The following is a 22,154-nucleotide window of genomic DNA, read 5'->3' as shown; positions in this document are numbered from 1 at the left end:
CCACCCTGCACCAAACCTAGGCACACAACTATTGTAGGAAGGGACCCAAAATAATTGACACATCATCCACACTGCACCAAGCCCAATGAACACAAGACACACAATAAAGAGCCACACCTTCCACACTGCAGCATCCCTAGGACACAACTCTTGTATAAAGAAAGACACCCACCATCCACACTGCATGAACCCCACGTACACCAGTACATACACAGTGTAAGGCGTGCAATTCGCATGGCCCACACATGATGGCCGGCACATGTCACAGACCCACTAAGAACACCCACATCACACGCATGGGACCACCAGAAGAATTACAGCACCCAAAACACTGCTATGACTGCAGAAACACAGCCCTGCTTCAGGATCCGTCCAAAGGACAGCCTGAACACACGGACACAGCCGGCAGGCGACAACTCCTGTCCCCACACATGCAGGCACTGTCCCCTCACTTGCAAGCCTGGGTTTTGGCAAGTGCCGGAGCCCACCTTGTGCTTTGTATCCAGAGGATTAATGGATCCTGGCCTCATGTCTGACAAGTCTCTGCCAGGATGGAGAGGGAGGGGAAGGGGGAAGGCAGATCTTTCCTCTCCAGCCCTGTGTTTGGTTTCTCTAATTGGTCCTGAGGGAGGGCAGGGAAATTGGGCAGGAGGCTGGACTTTCTCAGAGCACCGTTCATTTAATTGGCTCTGGGGTTTTCTTTTTTTAACTGGATGGGAATCAAAGAGTGCTGAGAAAATAAAAGCTGAAGGAAGAAAGAAAGAAAGAAAAGACAGAGGAACTTCCAGAGACAGGTCTTGGAGGATTATAAATTCAGAGCAAGAGAGACGTATTCGAGAGGAGCTTCTGTGCTCCGTATGTGGGCACAGAGGTGCAGATACACACACACACACGGTGCATTCAGGAACAGGGTGAGCAGGAAAGGGGAACTGAGCAGCATAGGCAGAGAGAGAGAGAGAGAGGGAGGTGCATCAGGAACGGGGTGTGCAAGAGCAGGGGAGCAGATCAGCACAGGCAGAGAGAGGGACACGGGGGCATCAGGAACAAACAGGGTGTGCAGGAAAGGGGGACTGAGCAGCATAGGCAGAGAGAGAGAGACGGGTGCATCAGGAACAGGGTGAGCAGGAGCAGGGGAGCAGATCAGCACAGACAGAGAGAGGGACACGGGGGGCATCAGGAACAAACAGGGTGTGCAAGAGCAGGGGAGCAGATCAGCACAGGCAGAGAGAGAGAGAGAGAGAGAGAGAGAAAGGGGGCGTCAGAAGCAAGATGTGGAGAAGGAGGGCAGCTAGTGAGCACAGGTAGCAAGAGGGACACAGTGGGCATCAGGAACAGGGTGTGCTGAAGGAGCACAGTCCAAGGCGTGCAGGAGTTGGGGGAGGGGCCGATCAGCACAGGCGGAGGCAGATACCCGGGACCTCAGGAACAGGGTGTGCAAAAGGTGGAGGGATGGGGGGGCTGATCAGCACAGGCAGCCAGCTTTCTGCACCGTGACAAACAGGGAGAAGCCGCTGCTGTGGGACTCAACATCGCTCTTGATTTGGAAACCGAAGAAACCCCCCTCCCCTCCCCCAGGAGCTGAACTTTCCAGCCGAGAGACTTGCTGCAAAGTTGGCAGGGACGGGACAGGGGGCTCCGAGATGCCCGGACAGCTGGGGCCAATTGCTGGGGCCTGAAAAAGGAAAGCCAGGGGCCGGGCTGCCCTCCCCCCCTCTGCAGCTGGGGGTGGGGGAGTCAGTGCCAAGCTGCAGTACGTTTGCCAGTGCCGGAGCCCTGCACCGTCTGCTTGCATTTTTTTGGATCTTTTGCGCGGGGCAGGACTGGGCTTCTTCCTCCGCTCACCTCTCGTGTGGATTATTCTCTCCCCCCCCCCTTTCCTCGCTTCCTGGGCTGGATGTGAAGCGGCAGCGCTGAAGAGGATGCAAATCGTCTCTCTCCTCCTCCTGGCTCTGTTGCCCCGCTGCCCTCGGGCGCAAGGAGTTTACGGTAAGAGCAAAGGCGAATGCGGAGCAAATCACCCGGCCGGGCGGCGGGGAGGGAGACAGACAGCTGCCCAGACGACCAGGGAGCTCCTTCCTGCCTCTTCGCCCTCTCTTAATCAGAGGCTAGGAGACTGGGAGAGGGGCATCTGTGCCCCCTTGCCCTTTCCCCCAGCTCGCTTGCTCCCTCTTCCCCCTCAGCTCCTCAGCCACCCTCCCTCCTTTCATGTCTCTCCCCTTCCTCGCCGCCTCCTTGCCAGTCCGGTGCCAGCCTGTGAATGATCGTGCCTTGCTGGGTAGTTGTGCAGGAAAGTGGGACCAGTTAAGGATGGCGGACCAGTACAGCTGAGATGGTAATTGTGTCTTCTGGCTGAAAAGGCTTTTCACCAAGCTGTTAGATGATAACGTTATTCTTGTCTGGAGTGAGGAGGGTTGCCAGACCTTCACCCTCTCTGCCCGTTTCCTTCCAAATGATTCTGGATGCTTTTCAGGAACTTTGCTGGAGACTGGAAGAGCTGGCGAAAGGCAGAAAAACGTTGCAGAATCGGGCAAAAATGCAGCCACCCTGAGGTGAAAGAGCAGGGTGCAGGTGTGAAAGGGGCAGTGGAGGGAGGGGGGAGGCTTGGTGTGGGTGATATGCTTTCCTGGCATGCAAGAAAAGTTCCCTGCAGGACAAGACTCACAGTCCCAAATATCTGTAGGTAACTTGCTGCTGAACGTTTGTTTTTTAACACCTGTATTTTGGGCTAAAAGTTCCCTTTTTGGGGGGGATGTGGTTTTGCAGACACTGACTATCTTGAGAGGGGCACTGCGGGGATGTCAAGAAATAAATGTTTACTACTGGCTTCCCAGGGCACTGGGGGGGCGGCCAAGCCAGGGGAAAGGCACTAGTGCAGCAAGGGATCAGGATTCCAGGGTCTGAATTATGTGGAAATTTTCTTAAGTGGTTGAACCAAATCAATATAGTCCCTGGATCTCACGACAGGCTGCATAAGATCTCTGCCCTCCTGTAAAAAAAAAATTATGCACTATTTTTGAACAGATCCTGGCAGGAATATACAGGCAAACTGCCCTCTCCACTCACCCCATATGAAGAGTCAGCCCTCATGCAAAGGCCTTGCCGTTTCGTGACAGATCTGAGCCTACAGCACTCAGCCCTTGCACAGAGTCCCTGCCATTGAGCCACAGATGTGTGTGATAGGAACACTCGGCCTTTCTACAAAGTCCTTGCTGTTCTGTGCCAGATACGTACCAGGAACACTCAGTCCCCGTAGGGAGTCAGAGGTCTTTTGTAGTGGATCTGTTAAGTGGTCTGTGCTGGCGGGAAGGCTTCACCCGGGCTAAAGAAGCCATTGTCATCTCTCACAAACAGCTGTTTTCTTTCTGTGACATGCTGGACCCTAGACCTGCAGACAGAGTACCCGAGGGGAGCTCGGAACACAGCACGAACTGTCTCATCATAGATCCTTACACATTCACACTCAGTACGGTCACTTACGTAGTGGTGCCACCAGGTTTTTTTGGGGGGAAAAACAGACCCACCAGACCACGAGTGCAGCAAGGAGCTTCTCTGCTTAATGAGTAAATAGCCCAAGAATTCCAGAGGTCGGGGAAATTTGGCCAGAAAATCTTGGATTATCTTGCACAAGAATAGTTCTCCAATGGAGCCTCTCCCTTGCCCACAGCCCAATATCTTTTTTTTCTGGAGCATGAGACCAAATGCTAGGGGGTAACTTCCTCCAGATACCTGGCTATTGTGGAGGGGAAACAGGAAGCTCCAATGTCTTGGCGTCAGTGTCCACCGTTGTCCCACTCACTTGCATAGTTGATATGTAATCAGAGCCAAACTTGCTGTCTTCAGTTCAAAAAGTGTATCCCCTTCCCTCCCGCTAAAAAATAATGGTGGCAGTGATTGCTTTTCCTATTTTCTTGAGTAGAGAGGTGTGGTAGCTGTGTTAGTCCACTTTTAAAGGTAATCCATAGAAATAAAACATGGAAAAGAAAATAGGATGATTCCTTTTTAATTGGACATAACTTAATACATTTCTTGATTAGCTTTCGAAGGTTGCCCTTCTTCGTCAGATAGGAAATAAGCAAATGTTGGTAGATGACAGTATATAGAAGTGAAACATCAAAACATTTCAGTGACAGTCTAACAGGATGGGGGTGGATAGGTGAGAGACAGGAAGAGTCAGGTGGATGAGGGACAGGGAGATATGCATGGAGACAGGAGGGTGACAAAGCAGTACAATTTTATGGTTTATAATGAGCTAGAAAACCTAGATCTTTGTTAAGTCCTGTCTGGACTGAGAATGTGCCTCCCCCCCCCCCCCCCCAACATGACGACCTTGGCCCCCAGACATAGTGTTTCTCTGCAGCGCTAGAACTGAGGTACAGCACTGATCCGCCTTCATACCTCCAAAACACATTTGCTATCAAACATTTGCCTTCCTTCCACTATGGTGTGGGGCGCTGGTGCTGGGAATTTTAGGGTTCCTTAGTGCATTTGCCTCCTCACTTCAGAATTGACCTGATTCCCAGGGAGCTGTTTTGGCCCATGACTGCTTGTGTATTTTCCGATTTGCCTGGATCCCTTCTGCAGTTCTCAGTAGTGGCTGTAGTTGCTGCAACTTGAGGGTTGTTTCCAGAGACTACAGGAATAATAATTAGCATTTAATTAGTGTGTTTTATTCCAGCTCACTTTATTTCATATGCATGGATGTGATCCCACCACTTTTAGCCAGGAAACAGGGTTGCACAGATCAGATTTGGCATTGGGTGTCACTACGCCAGGACCTTGTTCACAGTAACATAGTAGATGATGGCAGATAAAGACCCGTATGGTCCATCCAGTCCGCCTAATAACATAAACTCATTGCATATGGTATGGTCCAGGGTCACAGGATCTCAGCCTAGACTCTGGTGCCCACACAGGCTGATTTTCCTCATACAAATATTTTGGGACCTAGGGATGTTCCTGCAAAGAGGTGGGATAAGGTGGGATACAAATGCAACAAATAAATAAATGATCTTTTTGGCAGCAGAATCCGAGGGTCACTATGGTTGTCTTGAATCTATTTGGCGTTGCCAGCAAAACATAACTTCAGCTAATTGATTTGCTTGTTGAAATAAAATCATTACCAGGGCCCCCCTTTTATGTACTTCATTTCTAATTAGGGTTTAGGTTTTGAAAGCGCCTCCCACTATGAATCGGAGTAGAATCAGGAGCGCCGCTGTGCTGTTTGTCATCAGCAGCCCCCGTATAGGCATCATACGGATACATATAAAACACGAAGACGCTTCGGGCTGGTTTGGTTCAGTTCCCGGCTCAAGCATTCTACTCTCTGGGTGGGGGGTGTTTTGTTCTTTTGGGGCACAGCACCGGATTATTTGATCCAGCATGGTTCATTCAGTTTTCAAGCATTAAGTACCTGGAATAGTTTGCCAGGGACATTAGGACAGTTTCTTCTCAGGCTGCTGTTGAATGAAAGCTATTATATTTGATATGTTTTTGAGTGCTTAAGGTAGAAAAAATTATTATTTTTTTAGTTTTCTAGTTTATGATTCTGTTACATGTTGTTTTGATAACTTCTTTGTAATGTTATTTTTTGTTGCATGACCGGGGTTTCTTGGATCTGCTTTGATCCCTGATTTGGGGGGGGGGGGGGGACCGACAGCATATAAGTACTCCGGTTGGACTGGATTGGATTGGGGTGGGGCAGTCTCTATGCAATGGTGACTCCTAGTGGATGGATTTAGGGTGCATGGGTACAGCTGAGGATTATCATTGCAGAGACTGGGCTAAGCAAGTTTGCGGGGGGGGGGGGGGCATTGTAAAATAGGGAGTACAATCCCATGTAGTTATGGTACCAGATCCTGGCCCTGGTTCTAATTAAGCTTAAGATCCATAGGGTGGAGGGAATCTGGAATGGACGCTGAAGACAGGGAGGTGGATTTATTAAAAATTCAGGCAGTGTGGGTGGCCATAATAAGAAAAAAACCTGCAATGAAGTGGCCACATGTGAGAAAATACAAGAACTAAAATATAGGGGAACATGAGTAAGACCAAAAATGGTACCTATAGAGCCAAGGAAAGTAGACTTTTAATGTATCTGGGTTTAAAAAAGGTTGGATAATTTCCTGGAGGAAAAGTCCGTAGACACTGCTTGTCCCTGGGATTGGTAGCATGGAATCTTGCTACTGTATGAGATTCTGGAATCGTGCTATTATTTTTCAATTCTGGAATCTTGTCACTCTTTGGGATTCCGGAATGTTGCTACTATTTGGAATTCTGTTATATGCTTGTGACCTGGATTGACCACTGTTGGAAGCAGGATACTGGGCTAAATGGACCATTGGTCTGACCCAGTATGGCTGGTCTTATGTTTTTAAGCTGCTTTATAGTCACTAGACAGGAAAGTCAGAGTCTGTGTGAGCTGCAACACCTCAAATTACTACTACTACTATTTAACATTTCTAAAGCGCTACCAGGGTTACGCAGCGCTGTACAATCTAACAAAGAAGGACAGTCCCTGCTCAAAGGAGCTTACAATCTAAAGGACAAAAAAGTGCAGTCAATCAAATTGGGGGCAGTCTAGATTTCCTGAATAGAGGTATAATGGTTAGGTGCCGAAGGCAACATTGAAGAGATGGGCTTTGAGCAAGGATTTGAAGATGGGCAGGGAGGGGGCCTGGCGTATGGGCTCAGGGAGTTTATTCCAAGCATGGGGTGAGGCGAGGCAGAAAGGGAGGAGCCTGGAGTTGGCGGTGGTGGAGAAGGGTACTGAAAGGAGGGATTTGTCCTGTGAGCGGAGGTTACGGGCGGGAACGTAGGGGGAGATGAGGGTAGAGAGGTAATGAGGGGCTGCAGATTGAGTGCATTTGTAGGCTAGTAGGAGAATCTTGAATTGTATGCGGTACCTGATCGGAAGCCAGTGAAGTGACTTGAGGAGAGGGGTGATATGAGTATATCGGTCCAGGCGGAAGATAAGACATGTAGCAGAGTTCTGAACAGATTGAAGGGGGGATAGATGGTTAAATGGGAGGCCAGTGAGGAGTAGGCTGCAGTAGTCAAGGCGAGAGGTGATGAGAGAGTGGATGAGAAGCAATCGATAAAGGATGCAGAGGGGATAAGGTACAGGAACTTTCGAGAGCACATAGGTCCCCTTTGCAGACATCAGGAGCCTCTGCACTCCCGAAAGTTCCCATTCAGCGGCATTTCCAGATCATTCTGGCCTTTGTTTGGTTGAAAAGTATTGCTTTCTGCAAGGAATGAGATTGTCCCCGGGGACCCGTGGGGCAGGTAGAAGAAACCAACAGCCAGAAACCCCTTCGGAAGAGTTTTCTTTCACACAAACTGTTCAGAAATCCCAGTATGCAGAACTCAGCAACGCATCTCCAGGGATTTGAGTGTAACGTGTCCATCGATGTCCTGCAATTGGACATCTTGGAACACGGTGTGTAGCCCCCAGTGTCGCAGAGCTCTGCATCTATTTTTGTTGGTTAGAACACTGCATATTAAGGAGAAACAAAGGTTCTTGTAAATTTCTACCTGCAGAGTACAGCGCAAGATTTAAAAACAAACACAAAGAAAAAAAGAGAGAGGAGATGGGTTGCTAGAATTTTCTAGGTTTGTTTTTTCTAGCTTCAGGAGAAACAGGACAAAGGGGATGTATTTTTAACTCCCAATTCAGTTGGAGCAATGGCTGCCATTCCATCCATGTCCACCTGAACAAGCTGATCCAGGCCTGGTTTTTGCCCCACTGCATGCAGGGATTTGTAGTCTTGATTTCCCTAGAAAAGAACAAGATTGGACTACAAATCCCTGCATGCAATGGGGCGAATCCAGGCCTGGATCAGCCTCTTTGGACTGAACTGAATGAGGGGGGAGGTGGAGAGCCATTCTAGCAGTCCTTGAATGATCTCATTGTTTACCATGTGAACTGGCAGCTTCAGGATGATGTGAGCTGACCGAAAATGTGTTGCTTTTCCTTGAGGTTTTCATCCAGCATCAAAACATCAGTGGGATAAGTTTTCCTCTTCACCTTTTTGTCCTTTTCCCAGAAGTAGCATGGAACTGAATGCCCGGAGGAAGTGCCTTGCAATTCTTCACTGAGCAGGCAAAACGGACTGGCTGGCCTTTTGCACGGTCTGTAAATCTTTTTGCATAGTCTTGGACAGAAGTCTCATCCTCCCGTTTTCTGCTCCTTGCCAAGGTAGCGCTCCGAGCTGTCCTGGCCACCCTTCAGACAGAGGAAGTACACTTTTCATTCATTACCGCTGAAGCAAAGGCAAGGGCAGTCTTGAAGCCTGTCACCCCCCCCCCCCCCACACACACATCCCAGCTCTAAATCTGCCCCCCCCCTTTCCCCCATCCTGCCCCTTCTTAATCCATACAAATGGATGCAGAGAGATTCTATTCAGTATGATCTGTGAGATGTTCTGAGATAGAAAAGGCTTGCTCGGGACTCCCCCCCCCCCCCCACCCCCATGCCCCCTCCCAACCTTCCTCCATCTCATCGAAATTCTGCAAGGGCACACATACAGTCTTAGGCTCTCACCAGTGGGAGAAAATCCAAGCTTTGCCATTCTGCATTGTCTTGAATGATTTCTGCCCGGCAAATCCTGTGTGAGCATTCCCGAGCCTGCATCGCCAAGTGTCACGGCATGGCTGGGGCTCCCCAAATCTCCTTTCTTTTCTTCAGGAAACTACAGCTGCACCACTTCCCTCTTCTGAACCTGCGATCGGATCAGTGACTTTCATCCACCGGGCACCGTCGCTGCAGGATCACTAAGCCCTGGCAATTGGTGCCTCCTGCTCTGAGGGGGTCCAACAGGATGAGAAAAACGGTACCCTGACTGCTGATTATTCAGAGACGGTGGGTTTGGACTGGGGGGGGGGGGGGGGTTGGTGGTAAGACTCCAGCTAAAGCTTTAGATCTAGCTGCCCACTCCTAGGACCGTGTGCATTTGTAATCTCTTTGAATCTGTCATTCTTCTGGTAAGGATGGGGGTCCAAACTGAGCCCCTGCAACTACGAGGCACTTTGGTTGCTTTAAAATTCGTAAGTGTTTTGCCTCGAAATTTATACAGTTTCTGGAAGGGATCTGACGAAGAAGGGCAACCTTCGAAAGCTAATCAAGAAATGTATTAAGTTATGTCCAATAAAAAAGGTATCATCTTATTTTCTTTTCCATGTTTTATTTTGTTTGATTTCTATTGATAACCTTAAGAGTGGACTAACACGGCTACCACACTCCTCTACTGGAAGGGAGAAGAAATTCCCCAGCAAAAAAACCCACATGCAAATATAAAGATCCGCAGATCCCCCTCCCCCCAAGGGCCCCCATCCTCAGAACAAACCCAAACCCTGCTGTGGGGAGCACATTAGGGAGGGGGTCTCAGCACTTTTGGATACAAGGGTAAGCATTTCTATTCTGCAAGATTCCAGGAATTAAAGGCTTGGACAAAGCATAAGGGGGGGGGGGGGGGGGAGGTGTTTCGTCTCATACTAACTTATTAAATGACAACAGCTAACGATCAAAGTGGCCCATCCCATCTGCCCAGTCCAGACGTCCTTTTGATAGATGCACATCTAAAATTTCTAAATGGAACAGAACAGCAGCTTTCCTCCTACCCTGTCACATCTCTCCTAAGTACGACTAAAGTCCTTCATTAGCGCTACCACCCCTGTTTTTTGAAGTCCTCACACTACCTTAGTGCAGGTCCCGCTCTTTTGAGTTATGCTGTCATGGTTTTCTCTACTCCTCCCCCCCCCCCCCCCCCCCCCAGGAGGGCAGTGCCGGCATCCACCTCCTTTCTGTGAAAAACTATTGCCTGTGTTTCTGCATGTTCCCTTCGTGGTTTCATCTTGTGACCTCTAGTTCTACAACTGTCCTTCAGTTGAAACAGGTTAAGTACATAAGTATTGCCACACTGGGACAGACCAAAGGTCCATCGAGCCCAGCATCCTGTATCCAACAGTGGCCAATCCAGGTCACAAATACCTGGCAAGATCCCCAAAATGTTCAATACATTTTATGCTGCTTAGCCCAGAAATAAGCAGTGGATTTTCCCCAAGTCAATTTAATAATGGTCTACGGACTTTTCCTTTAGGAAGCCGGTCAAACCTTTTTTTTTAAACCCCGCTAAACTAACCACCTTTAGCACATTGTCTGACAATGAATTCCAGAGTTTAATTACACGTTGAGTGAAGAAACATTTTCTCAGATTCGTTTTAAATTTACTACTTTGTAGCTTCATTGCATGCCCCCTAGTCCTAGTATTTTTGGAAAGAGTAAACAAACGATACCCAGGTTTGCATCTTGTGTACTGATATCTTTCAGGTATTTAAATGTCTCCATCTTCTTCTCTAGGGTAAACATATTTAGACCCTTTGTTTTGATCTCATCTCGCCTTGATGCGCCAGCTTGGTCAGTTTCTGCTGGACAGTCTCAAGCTGCTCTCTATCCTTTTGGAGATAGAGCCTCCACAGAGTTGAGCTGATCATAGTAGTCCAAAAGAGACAGGGCCGCCGAGAGGGGGGACAAAATTCCCGGGGCCCAGGCCTCCAAGGGGGCCCGGCGCCGCAGTCCCACCCGCCACCGCCACCCTTCCACCCGAACCCCCGTCAGCAGAAGTGCTGTCTTCTGACTCCGGCGTGCGCGGCCCACACAGACGCGCTCCTCTCAGCTGATCGTCGCTGTACTCTGCAGGATGTCAGACGCACAGAAGCCCTGCAGAGTACAGCGAAGATCAGCTGAGAGGAGTGCGTCTGTGTGGGCCGCGCACGCCGGAGTCAGAAGACAGCACTTCTGCTGACGGGGGTTCGGGTGGAAGGGGCCCGGCCCGGTGGCAGAGGCGGGTGGGACTGTGGTGCCGGGCCCCCCTCAGGGGGGGGGGCGGCAACAACCTGGGGGGTGGCAGTGGGGGCGGGGCCCAGGGGGTGGGGCCGGGGGCCCGGGAGCGGCCTTGCCCCGGGCCCGGCCCAGTCTCTCGGCGGCCCTGAGAAGAGGTCTTACTCCCACTCTGTACTCAGGCCTCATCATCTCTCATTTATTTGGATTACACCTTATTCAGTAGTAGCTCAAGGTGAGTTACATGCAGGTACACTGTCCCTGTCCCTGGAGGCCTCACAATCTTATACCTGAGGCAATGGAGGGTTAGGTGACTTGCCCAAGATCACAAGGAGCAGCAGCGGGATTTGAGCCAGCCACCTCTGGATGTCAAGACCGGCGCTCTAACCACTAGGACACTTCTCCTGATTCTAAAAACTACACCAAAATGCGCAGAGAGTAAAATCAGCCTTTAGCTGATTTCTCCTCAAGGCTCTTTCTCTGGCTTATTGATTTTAAAATTCATTCTTTAATTTCCTACTTGAGATAATAGAATTATTTCACCTAGACCAACCTCCCAGGACAGGCTGTCACACACATGCTGACATCCTCACAGGTTCCCAAAGGAACATCGGAGCAGCCAGGGTGTGACCCTTCTCACTGGCAGTGGAGTCAGGACAAGGCTAGCCATATCAGAAATCACTAATAAATACATTGTTACGCAGACCTGCGTGTGGGGACGGAGGTTTTTCAGAGGAAGTGGGGACGTTTGTATTGGCGGAGGGTGTCGGTGTGTGGTTTCTGGGTGGAGCCCTGTGTTTCGGGAGTAGATCTCCAGAAATGACCCTTTTGTTTAAAACACGATGTAGTACAGTCTCAATTATCCAACCTTCGCTAATCCGACCATCTGGCTTATCCGACCCCCCCCCCCCCCCCACGATGAAATAATTGCATTTATTTCTCGTAAAAATCTTTATTTTAGAAACAATTTCTGAAAATTGGGAATGCTATGCCTTTGATTATGCATTGTTTGAGCGGTTTATGTGGTGTTATCGTCAAATCCTTGCTCAAAGCCCACCTCTTCAATGTCGCCTTCGGCACCTAACCACTACACCTCTACTCAGGAAATATAGACTACCCCAACTTGACATTTCGTCCTTTAGATTGTAAGCTCCTTCGAGCAGGGACCGTCCTTCTTTGTTAAACTGTACAGCGCTGCCTAACCCTAGTAGCGCTCTAGAAATGTTAAGTAGTAGTAGTAGTATCCGAGAATGGGCCAGTCTCGTTTACGTCGGATAATCGAGACTGTACTGTATATTACAGATTTTAAATTTGAGCTACTTCCACCAGTACTGAAGTGGCTACATCAGTTGCTAGTTGCTTTTGGGATACAATTATGTTATTTTGTCATTTGTTTATCAACCGGTATATGCAACTGCTCTGTGGTATCTATTTGAGGACCTGCAGTTATATCAACGGAGCAGGCAGTTGAGATCTGAGCCTGGAAAGCAAGTATTTTATTTATTTATTTATTTTATTTGTTGCATTTGTATCCCACATTTTCCCACCTTTTTGCAGGCTCAATGTGGCTTACAGTATGCCGTAGTGGCGATCGCCATTTCCGGATTGAGAAATACAAAGCGATATTGCATTAAGTTCATAAATGGTAGAGTAAATTATGGAGTAGCTTAGATAATCAGTTCATTTCCGACGTGAGAAATAAGGTGGTAGTGCGTTAACGTTCGTTAGTGACAGAGTGACTGAAGCGGTCAGGTGTAGAGAGTTCGGTTTTGTCTAGTTATTGAAGAGTTTCGTTGTGTAGTGTTTAGGATGGATCATAGTGGCATTTTATTTATTTATTTATTGCATTTGTATCCCACATTTCCCCACCTCTTTGCAGGCTCAATGTGGCTTACAATTCATCATGGATAGTGGAAATGAGAGGGGAGTAGACATATGGTGTTACATAAGGATTTTGGGTTACATGGTAATGGAATAAAAGATAATAGAAGGCATTATTAACATTTCTGGATATAGTAACATAGTAGATGACGGCAGAAAAAGACCTGCACGGTCCATCCAGTCTGCCCAACAAGATAACTCATATTTGCTGCTTTTTGTGTATACCCTACTTTGATTTGTACCTGTGCTCTTCAGGGCACAGACCGTATAAGTCTGCCCAGCACTAGCCCCGCCTCCCAACCACCAGCCCCACCTCCCAACCACCGGCTCTGGCACAGGCACAGACCGTATAAGTCTGCCCAGCACTATCCTCACCTCCCCAGCCCTGCCTCCCAACCCCGGCTCTGGCACAGACCGTACAAGTCTGTCCAGCACTATCCCTGCCTGCCAACCACCAGTCCCACTTCCCACCACCGGCTCTGGCACAGATCGTATAAGTCTGCCCAGCCCTATCCCCACCTCCCAACCACCAGCCCCATCTCCCAACCACCGGCTCTGGCACAGGCACAGACCGTATAAGTCTGCCCAGCACTATCCTCACCTCCCCAGCCCTGCCTCCCAACCCCGGCTCTGGCACAGACCGTACAAGTCTGTCCAGCACTATCCCTGCCTGCCAACCACCAGTCCCGCTTCCCACCATCGGCTCTGGCACAGACCGTACAAGTCTGCCCAGCACTATCCTCGCCTCCCAACCACCAGCCCCGCCTCCCGATCTTGACTAAGCTCCTGAGGATCCATTCCTTCTGCACAGGATTCCTTTATGCTTATCCCACGCATGTTTGAATTCCGTTACCGTTTTCATTTCCACCACCTCCCGCGGGAGGGCATTCCAAGCATCCACTACTCTCTCCGTGAAAAAATACTTCCTGACATTTTTCTTGAGTCTGCCCTCCTTCAATCTCATTTCATGTCCTCTCGTTCTACCACCTTCCCATATCCGGAAAAGGTTCATTTGAGATATTTGAGAGTAACACATGTTTTGGTCTTTGTGGTATATCTTGTCGAAGAGATGGGTCTTTAGTAGTTTACGGAAGTTGGTCAGTTCATAGGTCGCTTTTAGGTTACGTGGCAGTGCGTTCCAGAATTGCGCACTCATATAGGAAAAGGTTGATGATGCGTGCATTAGTTTATATTTTAGACCTATACAGTTGGGGAAATGAAGATTAAGGAATGTGCGAGATGATTTTTTAGCATTCCTGGATGGTAGGTCTATCAGGTCAGACATGTAGGCTGGGGCATCGCCATGGATGATTTTATGAACTAGGGTACATACTTTGAACGTGATGCGTTCTTTAAGTGGGAGCCAGTGTAGCTTCTCTCGTAGGGGTTTTGCACTTTCGTATTTTGATTTTCCAAATATGAGTCTGGCTTTTTGAACAGGTTGGTTTTTAGTAGTTTTCTGGAGATTGTTAGGTCGTGCGTTGTTTTTATGGCATTTGGTAGTGCGTTCCATAGTTGCGTGCTAATGTAGGAAAAGCTGCAGGCGTATGTTGATTTATATTTAAGTCCTTTGCAACTGGGGTAGTGGAGATTCAGGAATGTGCGTGCTGACCTTTTTGTGTTCCTGGTTGGTAAGTCTGTGAGGTCTGACATATATGCCGGGGCCTCACCGTGAATGATTTTATGGACCGGGGTACAGATTTTGAACGCAATTCATTTTTTCGCCATTCCGGTATTGAAGAACATCCACTATGTTAAGACTAGGGAGACAGCATTTTCAGTTGCTGGCCCATTAATGTGGGATGAGTTGACTGTGTATCTATGATGGTGTGGTAATATACCCCAGTTTAAGAAAACCCTGAAGACACATCTTTGTTTTGCAGGCATTTTTACTATGATTTTATTATTTTATTTTATGGCAGCGTTGAAGATCACACAGCTTTAAAGGTTAGGAAGATGTGTTATGTGTAGCGGCGGCTAAGAAAGCAACTACTACTACTACTACTACTTAGCATTTCTATAGCGCTGCCAGGGTTACGCAGCGCTGTACAAGTTTAAACACAGGGAAGGACAGTCCCTGCTCAAGAGAGCTTACAATCTAAAGGTAATAAGCTATGTAGTCAGTGTAGGTATCAGGAATGGGGAAGGTGGTTAGGCGCCAAAAGCAAGGGAGAAGAGGTGGGCCTTGAGTAAGGACTTGAAGATGGACAGGGAGGGCGCATGGCGTAAGGGCTCAGGAAGTCTGTTCCAGGCATAAGGTGCTGCGAGGCAGAAGGGGCGGAGTCTGGAGTTAGCGGTGGTGGAGAAGGGTACAAATAGGAGTGATTTGTCCTGAGAGCGGAGGTTACGGGTGGGAACATACGGGGAGAGGAGGATAGAGAGGTAATGGGGGGCAGCAGATTGAGTGCACTTGAAGGTCAATAGGAGAAGCTTGAACTGTATATGGTAGTGGATTGGGAGCCAGTGAAGCGACTTGAGGAGAATGCTAGGAATTATTAGGAAAGGAATGGAAAACAAAAATGAGAATGTTATAATGCCTTTGTATTGCTCTGTGATGTGACTGTGCCTCGAATACTGTGTGCCATCCTGGTCACCGTATCTCGAAAACAATATAGAGGAATTTTCATCGCCCTTCTCTGTACCTTTTCTAATTCCTACTACTACTACTACTATTTAGCATTTCTAAAGCGCTACTAGGGTTACGCAGCGCTGTACAATTTAACATAGAAGGACAGTCCCTGCTCAAAGAGCTTACAATCTAAAGGACATATGTACAGTCAGTCAAGTAGGGGTAGTCAAATTGGGGCAGTCTAGATTACCCCTACTTGACTGACTGTACATATGTCCTTTAGATTGTAAGCTCTTTGAGCAGGGACTGTCCTTCTATGTTAAACTGTAGAGCGCTGCGTAACCCTAGTAGCGCTTTAGAAATGTTAAATAGTAGTAGTAGTAGTAGGAATTAGAAAAGGTACAGAGAAGGGCGATGAAAATGATAAAGGGGGTGGGACGACTTTCCTGTGAGGAAAGGCTAATGTAGCTAGGGATCAGCTTGGAGGAGAGATGGCTGAGGGGAGATATGATAGAGGTCTATAAAATACTGAGTAGAGTGGCATGGATGGACATGAATTGCTCGTTTACTCTTGCCATAAATACTCAGACTAGGGGGCACGCAATGAAGCTACTAAGTAGTAAATTTAAAACAAACCAGAGAAAATATTTTTTCACTCAAAATGTAATTAAACTCTGGAATTCGTTATTAGAGAGTGTGGTAAAAGCAGTTAGCTTAGCAGGGTTTTAAAAAAAGTTTGGATGATTTCCTTGAAGAAAACTCCATAAGCCATTATTAAGATGGCTTGGGAAAGTCCATTGCTTATTTCTAGGATAAGCAGCATAAAATCTGTTTTACTGTTTTGGGATCTTGGAAACAGGATACTGGGCTTGATGGACGAAGCTTCGGTCTTTCCCAGTATGGCAACACTTTTGTTCTTATATAGTTTTACAAGTTTTTATTTGTATGTTTTTGACTTTTATGTAGGTACTAGGAAAAATTGCCCGTTTCTGAGCGCAATGAAATGGGCGCTAGCAAGGGGCCCCCTCCCTCCGTCCCTCTGAGCTACTTGCCTTGTTGGGGGTTGGCGTTCGCCTCGCGTTTTGGCCCTCCGAGTGTTATAGCTCCGCCTTCGACGTCATGACGTTTTGATGCGAGGGCGGTGCAGACCCTCCCTCTGTCCCACGTGCGTTGTTCGGGGTTCGCGTTCGCCTCGCGTTTCGACCATCCGAGTGTTATAGCATCGCCCTCGACGTCATGACGTTTTGACGCGAGGGCGGTGCAGACACTCCAGGGCACACGGATATCTCGGGTGCCTGAACTTCCGTGGAGGCTTCAGAACGTTGGGGTTGCCTTTTATATAGAGAGATGATTGTAACCCATTTAGGGATTGGTGGGCTATAAATACATAATTAAATAAAAATTCCAGCTATTAAATGTCAGACAAATTAATATTGATAGGAAGTTCATCTTTTTGCCTAAAATTGGAGGATTAAGCCTGGTGTTTACTCTTTTTATGTGCTGGGCACCGTAAGGCTGAGAATAGCAGAGGAGCACGTTGAGTTAATGGGGAAGAAATTGAGAGGTTGTCGGGCTGGATCCTTCCACAACAGGGTCACTTTAGCAGGAAACTGGACTACAAAAGACCGGGTGTGGGGTCACCCTCTAATTCCGAAGGTCTCCAGCAGATGCACGAGGTCCCATGTAGGGGTGGGACACAGTGTTTTAAGAAGAATTTAGAACCCTCCCAAAACTTTGAGAGATTTTGTGATCTCAGAAACTGCTGTGCTTTCTCCATTGTCAAAACAGTCAAGGTAAACTCTGCGCACCTTCCATTTCGTAGTGGGAAAGGGGATCGATTTTTGTCAGAATTTGCTGCTTTTTCTTGAAAACTCTCACCGCGTGCTTTTAGTTCCATTTCCTTCTAGGGGAAAGAGTCTGTTGAATCCTTGCTCAAAGCCACTGAGGAGAAGCAGAAGGTTGCATGACACGAGGGTTATTCAGGAGCTGCGGGCTGCACCGTGCATCTCAGGCAGACCCACACGGAGTCAGGGACCCACAGCTGATGTGGCAGACACGCACATAAAGAGACGTCTGTGGTCTCAGCTGGAATGCACTAGGATGCCACCTAGTGCTTGGAACCAACATTTGCATGCTATCCTTTTCAGCAGAAAAGGGCCACAGTCAAACCCAGTTACACCGTGGTCTCTGCTGGTTTTGCCTAAAGCGGCTAGGGCTCTTCAGCTTGGAGAAAAGGTGGCTGAGGGGAGATATGATAGAGGTCTATAAAATAATGAGTGGAGTTGAATGGGTAGATATGAAGCTACAATGTAGTAAATTTAAAACGAATCGGAGAAAAGTTTTCTTCACTCAACGTGTAATTAAACTCTAGAATTCGTTGCCAGAGAATGTGGTAAAGGCGGTTAGCTTAGCGGAGTTTTAAAAAGTTTTGGACGGCTTCCTAAAGGAAAAGTCCATAGACCGTTATTAAATGAACTTGGGGGAAATCCACTATTTCTGGGATAAGCAGTATAAAATGTTTTGCACATTTTTGGATGTTGCCAGGTATTTGTGACCTGGATTGGCCACTGTTGGAAACAGGATGCTGGGCTCGATGGACCTTTGGTCTTTCCCAGTATGGCAATACTTATGTGCTTATGTACTTATATATCAGAGTGGGGTTGATGCAACTGCTAACCGCTGTGAAGAAATAAAAGTGCTGAGACAGGACGGTGGCCCTGTCTTATGGAGGGGCTTGGGTTTGATTCTTGGCTCCGGTTTTCTACTCCTTGGGCCATGGATACTGCAGAGTCAATGCTCTGAGCCCTAAGGGGGTTGTTGGGGGGGGGGGGGGGGGAGGGGGTAATAGTCACAGACTGTGCACAATGATGACACCTAGTGGCTGAATTCAGGGCTTATTATTACAGGATTCCAGAAGCAAATTCTTGTACATAGCCTCTCACCGCAATGGCTGGACAGAGTAAGCTGGGAAGGATATCAAACGGGGGAAAATCATGGGCACTTTCAAACTCATGCTGTAGCCACGGGTAGACCAGGGTGTGCAAGGCCTACCTACTTTGGGCTCAGGCCTACTTTTCTCTCTCTTTTTTTTTCTGTTACATTTGTACCCTGCACTTTCCCACTCATGGCAGGCTCAATGCGGCTTACATGGGGCAATGGAGGGTTAAGTGACTTGCCCAGAATCACAAGGAGCTGCCTGTGCCTGAAGTGGGAATTGAACTCAGTTCCCCAGGACCAAAGTCCACCACCCTAACCACTAGGCCACTCCTCCACTGTTGCTACTATTTGAGATTCTACATGGAATGTTGCTATTCCACTAGCAACATTCCATGTAGAAGTCGGCCCTTGCAGATCACCAATGTGGCCGCGCAGGCTTCTGCTTCTGTGAGTCTGACGTCCTGCACGTAAAAACAGAAGCCTGCGCAGCCTTCTACATGGAATGTTGCTAGTGGAATAGTAACGTTCCATGTAGAATCTCCAATAGTAGCAACATTCCGTGTAGAATGTCCAATAGTATCTATTTTATTTTTGTTACATTTGTACCCTGCACTTTCCCACTCATGGCAGGCTCAATGCGGCTTACATGGGGCAATGGAGGGTTAAGTGACTTGCCCAGAATCACAAGGAGCTGCCTGTGCCTGAAGTGGGAATCCAACTCAGTTCCTCAGGACCAAAGGCCACCACCCTAACCACTAGGCCACTCCTCCACTCTATCCTAGAACACCTGCCTACTGAGGCATCTTTGCCTAAATTCAAGGCAGGCCTTAAAACCTATTTTTTTCTTTCAAGCTTTTGGTGAAAGAGGGACCCTAGATGCAGTAGTTGGTGCCGGAAGCCTTGCAGTTGATCTTGGTGTCTTGCTGTTTCCTTTTGCTTTCTCCTTGGCATTCTTCGATGCATATTTTTATTGCAATCTATATAAACAGCTTTGATGCATCCATAAATGGTAGTGTATAAGTTAACATTTGGAAAATGAACGCAAAGCACAGAGCGTAACTCAATCCATATCAGCAGAACTGTAAGCAAAAAAAAAAAAAAGCCAGAAATGAGAAATCCATACAGAAATGCATTCAAATGGCAACGTGTTGTGTTAATGGCCACCCTGCAGTAGGAAAGTAATTAAGCATCGCTGAAGGAGAACAGCTTGGAGGGAGGGAGGGAGGGGGGTGTTTAGCTCTCGTTCTTGGAAGAGATGTAGCGATCATGAGATTTCCACGCCAGAGAGACATCCGCTTCATGCAGAGTAACCTGGGACTTGCCGAAAGGATCACTAGCACATTTTTTTCCGGATATTTGGAAATGAAAACGTTACAGGATGGAAGCACCTTTTTTTTTAAAAAGAAGGTGCTGTCTTTGAAAGTGGTCAGGCGGTGTCTCTGTGGGAAAGAGTGAGAGGGCCGAGAGTGTCTGACTTGGAGCATCATCTTCTAGGGGAGCAAAAGTGAAAAAAAAAAAATCAGACTGGTTTTCTCCCACAGAAAGGAGGAGTGGCCTAGTGGTTAGGGTGGTGGACTTTGGTCCTGGGAACATTCCCACTTCAGGCACAGGCAGCTCCTTGTGACTCTGGGCAAGTCACTTAACCCTCCATTGCCCCATGTAAGCCGCATTGAGCCTGCCATGAGTGGGAAAAGCGCAGGGTACAAATGTAACAAAAATAAAATAGATACTATTGGAGATTCTACATGGAATGTTGCTACTATTGGAGATTCTACATGGAATGTTGCTATTCCACTAGCAACATTCCATGTAGAAGGCTGCGCAGGCTTCTGTTTCTGTGAGTCTGACGTCCTGCACATATGTGCAGGACGTCAGACTCACAGAAGCAGAAGCCTGCGCGGCCACATTGGTGATCTGCAAGGGCCGACTTCTAAATGGAATGTTGCTAGTGGAATAGCAACATTCCATGTAGAATCTCCAATAGTAGCAACATTCCATGTAGAATCTCCAATGTAGCAACACTGGAGGAGTGGCCTAGTGGTTAGGATGGTGGACTTTGGTCCTGAGGAACTGAGTTCAATTCCCACTTCAGGCACAGGCAGCTCCTTGTGACTCTGGGCAAGTCACATAACCCTCCATTGCCTGCTGCATTGAGCCTGCCATGAGTGGGAAAGTGTGGGGTACAAACGTAACAAAAATAAATAAAATTCAAAGCAATTTAACCAGCCTGGATAGTTAAATCACCTGTTCAGGGCCAACCACTAATTTTCTGTAGCACTTAACTGGTTAATGTTGCGGAAAATAATCTGTTAGTGCTGAAGCGAAAACTGGCTGTTTTGGGGCATTCTGAGGGCGAAGGTGGCTGGTTAAGTGGCAATATTCAGCAGTTAATCGGCCAGTTCAACCGAATGCCGAATGTCGCACTTAACTGGTTATTTATTTCTTTCTTTATTTGTTGCATTTGTATCCCACATTTTCCCACCTATTTGCAGGCTCAGTGTGGCTTACATTGTTCCGTAATGGCGATCGCCACTTCCGGAATGAGAAATACAGAGTTATATTGCATTAAAGTTCATAAGTGACAGAGTAGATTAAGCAATCAAGAATAGAGAATTCATTTCCGTAGTGAGAGATAAAGTGGCATTGTGTTAAAGTTCATTAGTGACAGAGTAATTTAAGAGTTCGGTTTTGTCCAATTCTGATATGGGTTTTGTTGTCTGGTATTTAGGATGGATCATTGTGGTATGCCTTTTTGAGCAGGTTGGTTTTTAGTATTTTTCGGAATTTAGTTATGTCGTGTATTGTTTCTGTGGCTTTTGGTAGTGCATTCCACAGTTGCGTGCCTATGTTGATTTATATTTTAGACCTTTGCAGCTGGGGTAGTGGAGATTCAGGAATGCGCGTGCTGATCTTTTGCATTAGCCGGCTCCAAAAACCCGGAAATTAAATGTCAGTTCTTCTGGGTTTTAACGCTGGTGGCTGTCAGGAAAACCTTGATCACCGTCAGCTGAATTTTGTTCCCATTTCTTTTTCCGAGTTGAATATCCTGATTTTGTGACTTCAGAAAGTTTTTTTATTTTACTTATGTGATGACAGTACATTGTCTAAATTTTAGCTGTAATACCCGACTCCTGACATGGGTGGTGTCGTGTCCTTTCATTTTGCGAGCGTCTTGTAAGCAGAGGATGTAGCCGGTATCAGAGGGAGCTGAAAACTCTACACATGATCAGCTGAATTCTTCAACAGTTTATGGTATGAAGTGAGATTGCTGTGTTATTGTCACCCTGGAGGGAGAAGAGAAAAGAGGAAGGTTAAATGCAAAGGCTCAGAATGAATCAAGCACAACGTGCAACTGATTGAATACACAAATCTGTTATAAATATAATGCACAGTTTACCAACTACAATTTTATGAGCGCTGTCCTCTGGAACTAGAGAAAAACGTTTTGCAATTTTGCTAAAGGAGAGGAATAGTCAGGAAAGAGCCAGAGCTGAAAAGGGCAGGCAGAGAAGACCGTGCATCGCAAAGCCTACACCGTAAAGAGCAAATCTCTAATCGAGGTGCCCTGTGTGCACGGAAATGACTAGAATAATGGCCCTTATCCCCCGGATTCTATAGAGTGCGCTTACATTTAGGCGCTGAAATTGGCGCGGATTCGATAATGACGCGCATAACTTAATTGGCTTCACAAGCTAATGAGCACTAATTGGCAATGATTAGAATTTAGGCGCACATCTTTACATATCTGTAAAGATGTGCGCCGAACTTCTAACGCGTGCAGGCAAAAAGTGGCGGGGAAATGGGCGTTTTGTGGGCGTTCAGAAATGTAGGTGCCTAGTTATAGAATATGGCCCAGTGCGCCTAAAATCCACGAGCCGGGATTTACGCCATGTTTTAGTTGGTGTAAATGGATGCGTGCAGATTTAGGCGCCA

The 22,154-nt window shown here is 47.4% G+C and overlaps 1 protein-coding gene across 1 annotated transcript in view; it reads left to right on the top strand.

Annotated features, from left to right (window-relative positions):
- Positions 1-783: 783 nt before the first annotated feature.
- LOC115467377 (MAM domain-containing glycosylphosphatidylinositol anchor protein 1-like) overlaps positions 784-22,154 on the top strand; it is a gene marked incomplete in the record, with an annotated part of 483,050 nt that continues 461,679 nt past the window's right edge. Inside the window, 1 exon segment of the mRNA XM_030199249.1 lies at positions 784-1,986. Within this exon segment, the coding sequence (XP_030055109.1) occupies positions 1,920-1,986 (67 nt within the window).

Source organism: Microcaecilia unicolor, chromosome 3 (genome assembly GCF_901765095.1).
Source record: "Microcaecilia unicolor chromosome 3, aMicUni1.1, whole genome shotgun sequence".
In the NCBI taxonomy this organism is placed as follows: domain Eukaryota; kingdom Metazoa; phylum Chordata; class Amphibia; order Gymnophiona; family Siphonopidae; genus Microcaecilia; species Microcaecilia unicolor.
The sequence above is the reverse complement of the archived record's forward strand: the minus strand, read 5'-3'. Positions and strand labels throughout refer to the sequence as shown.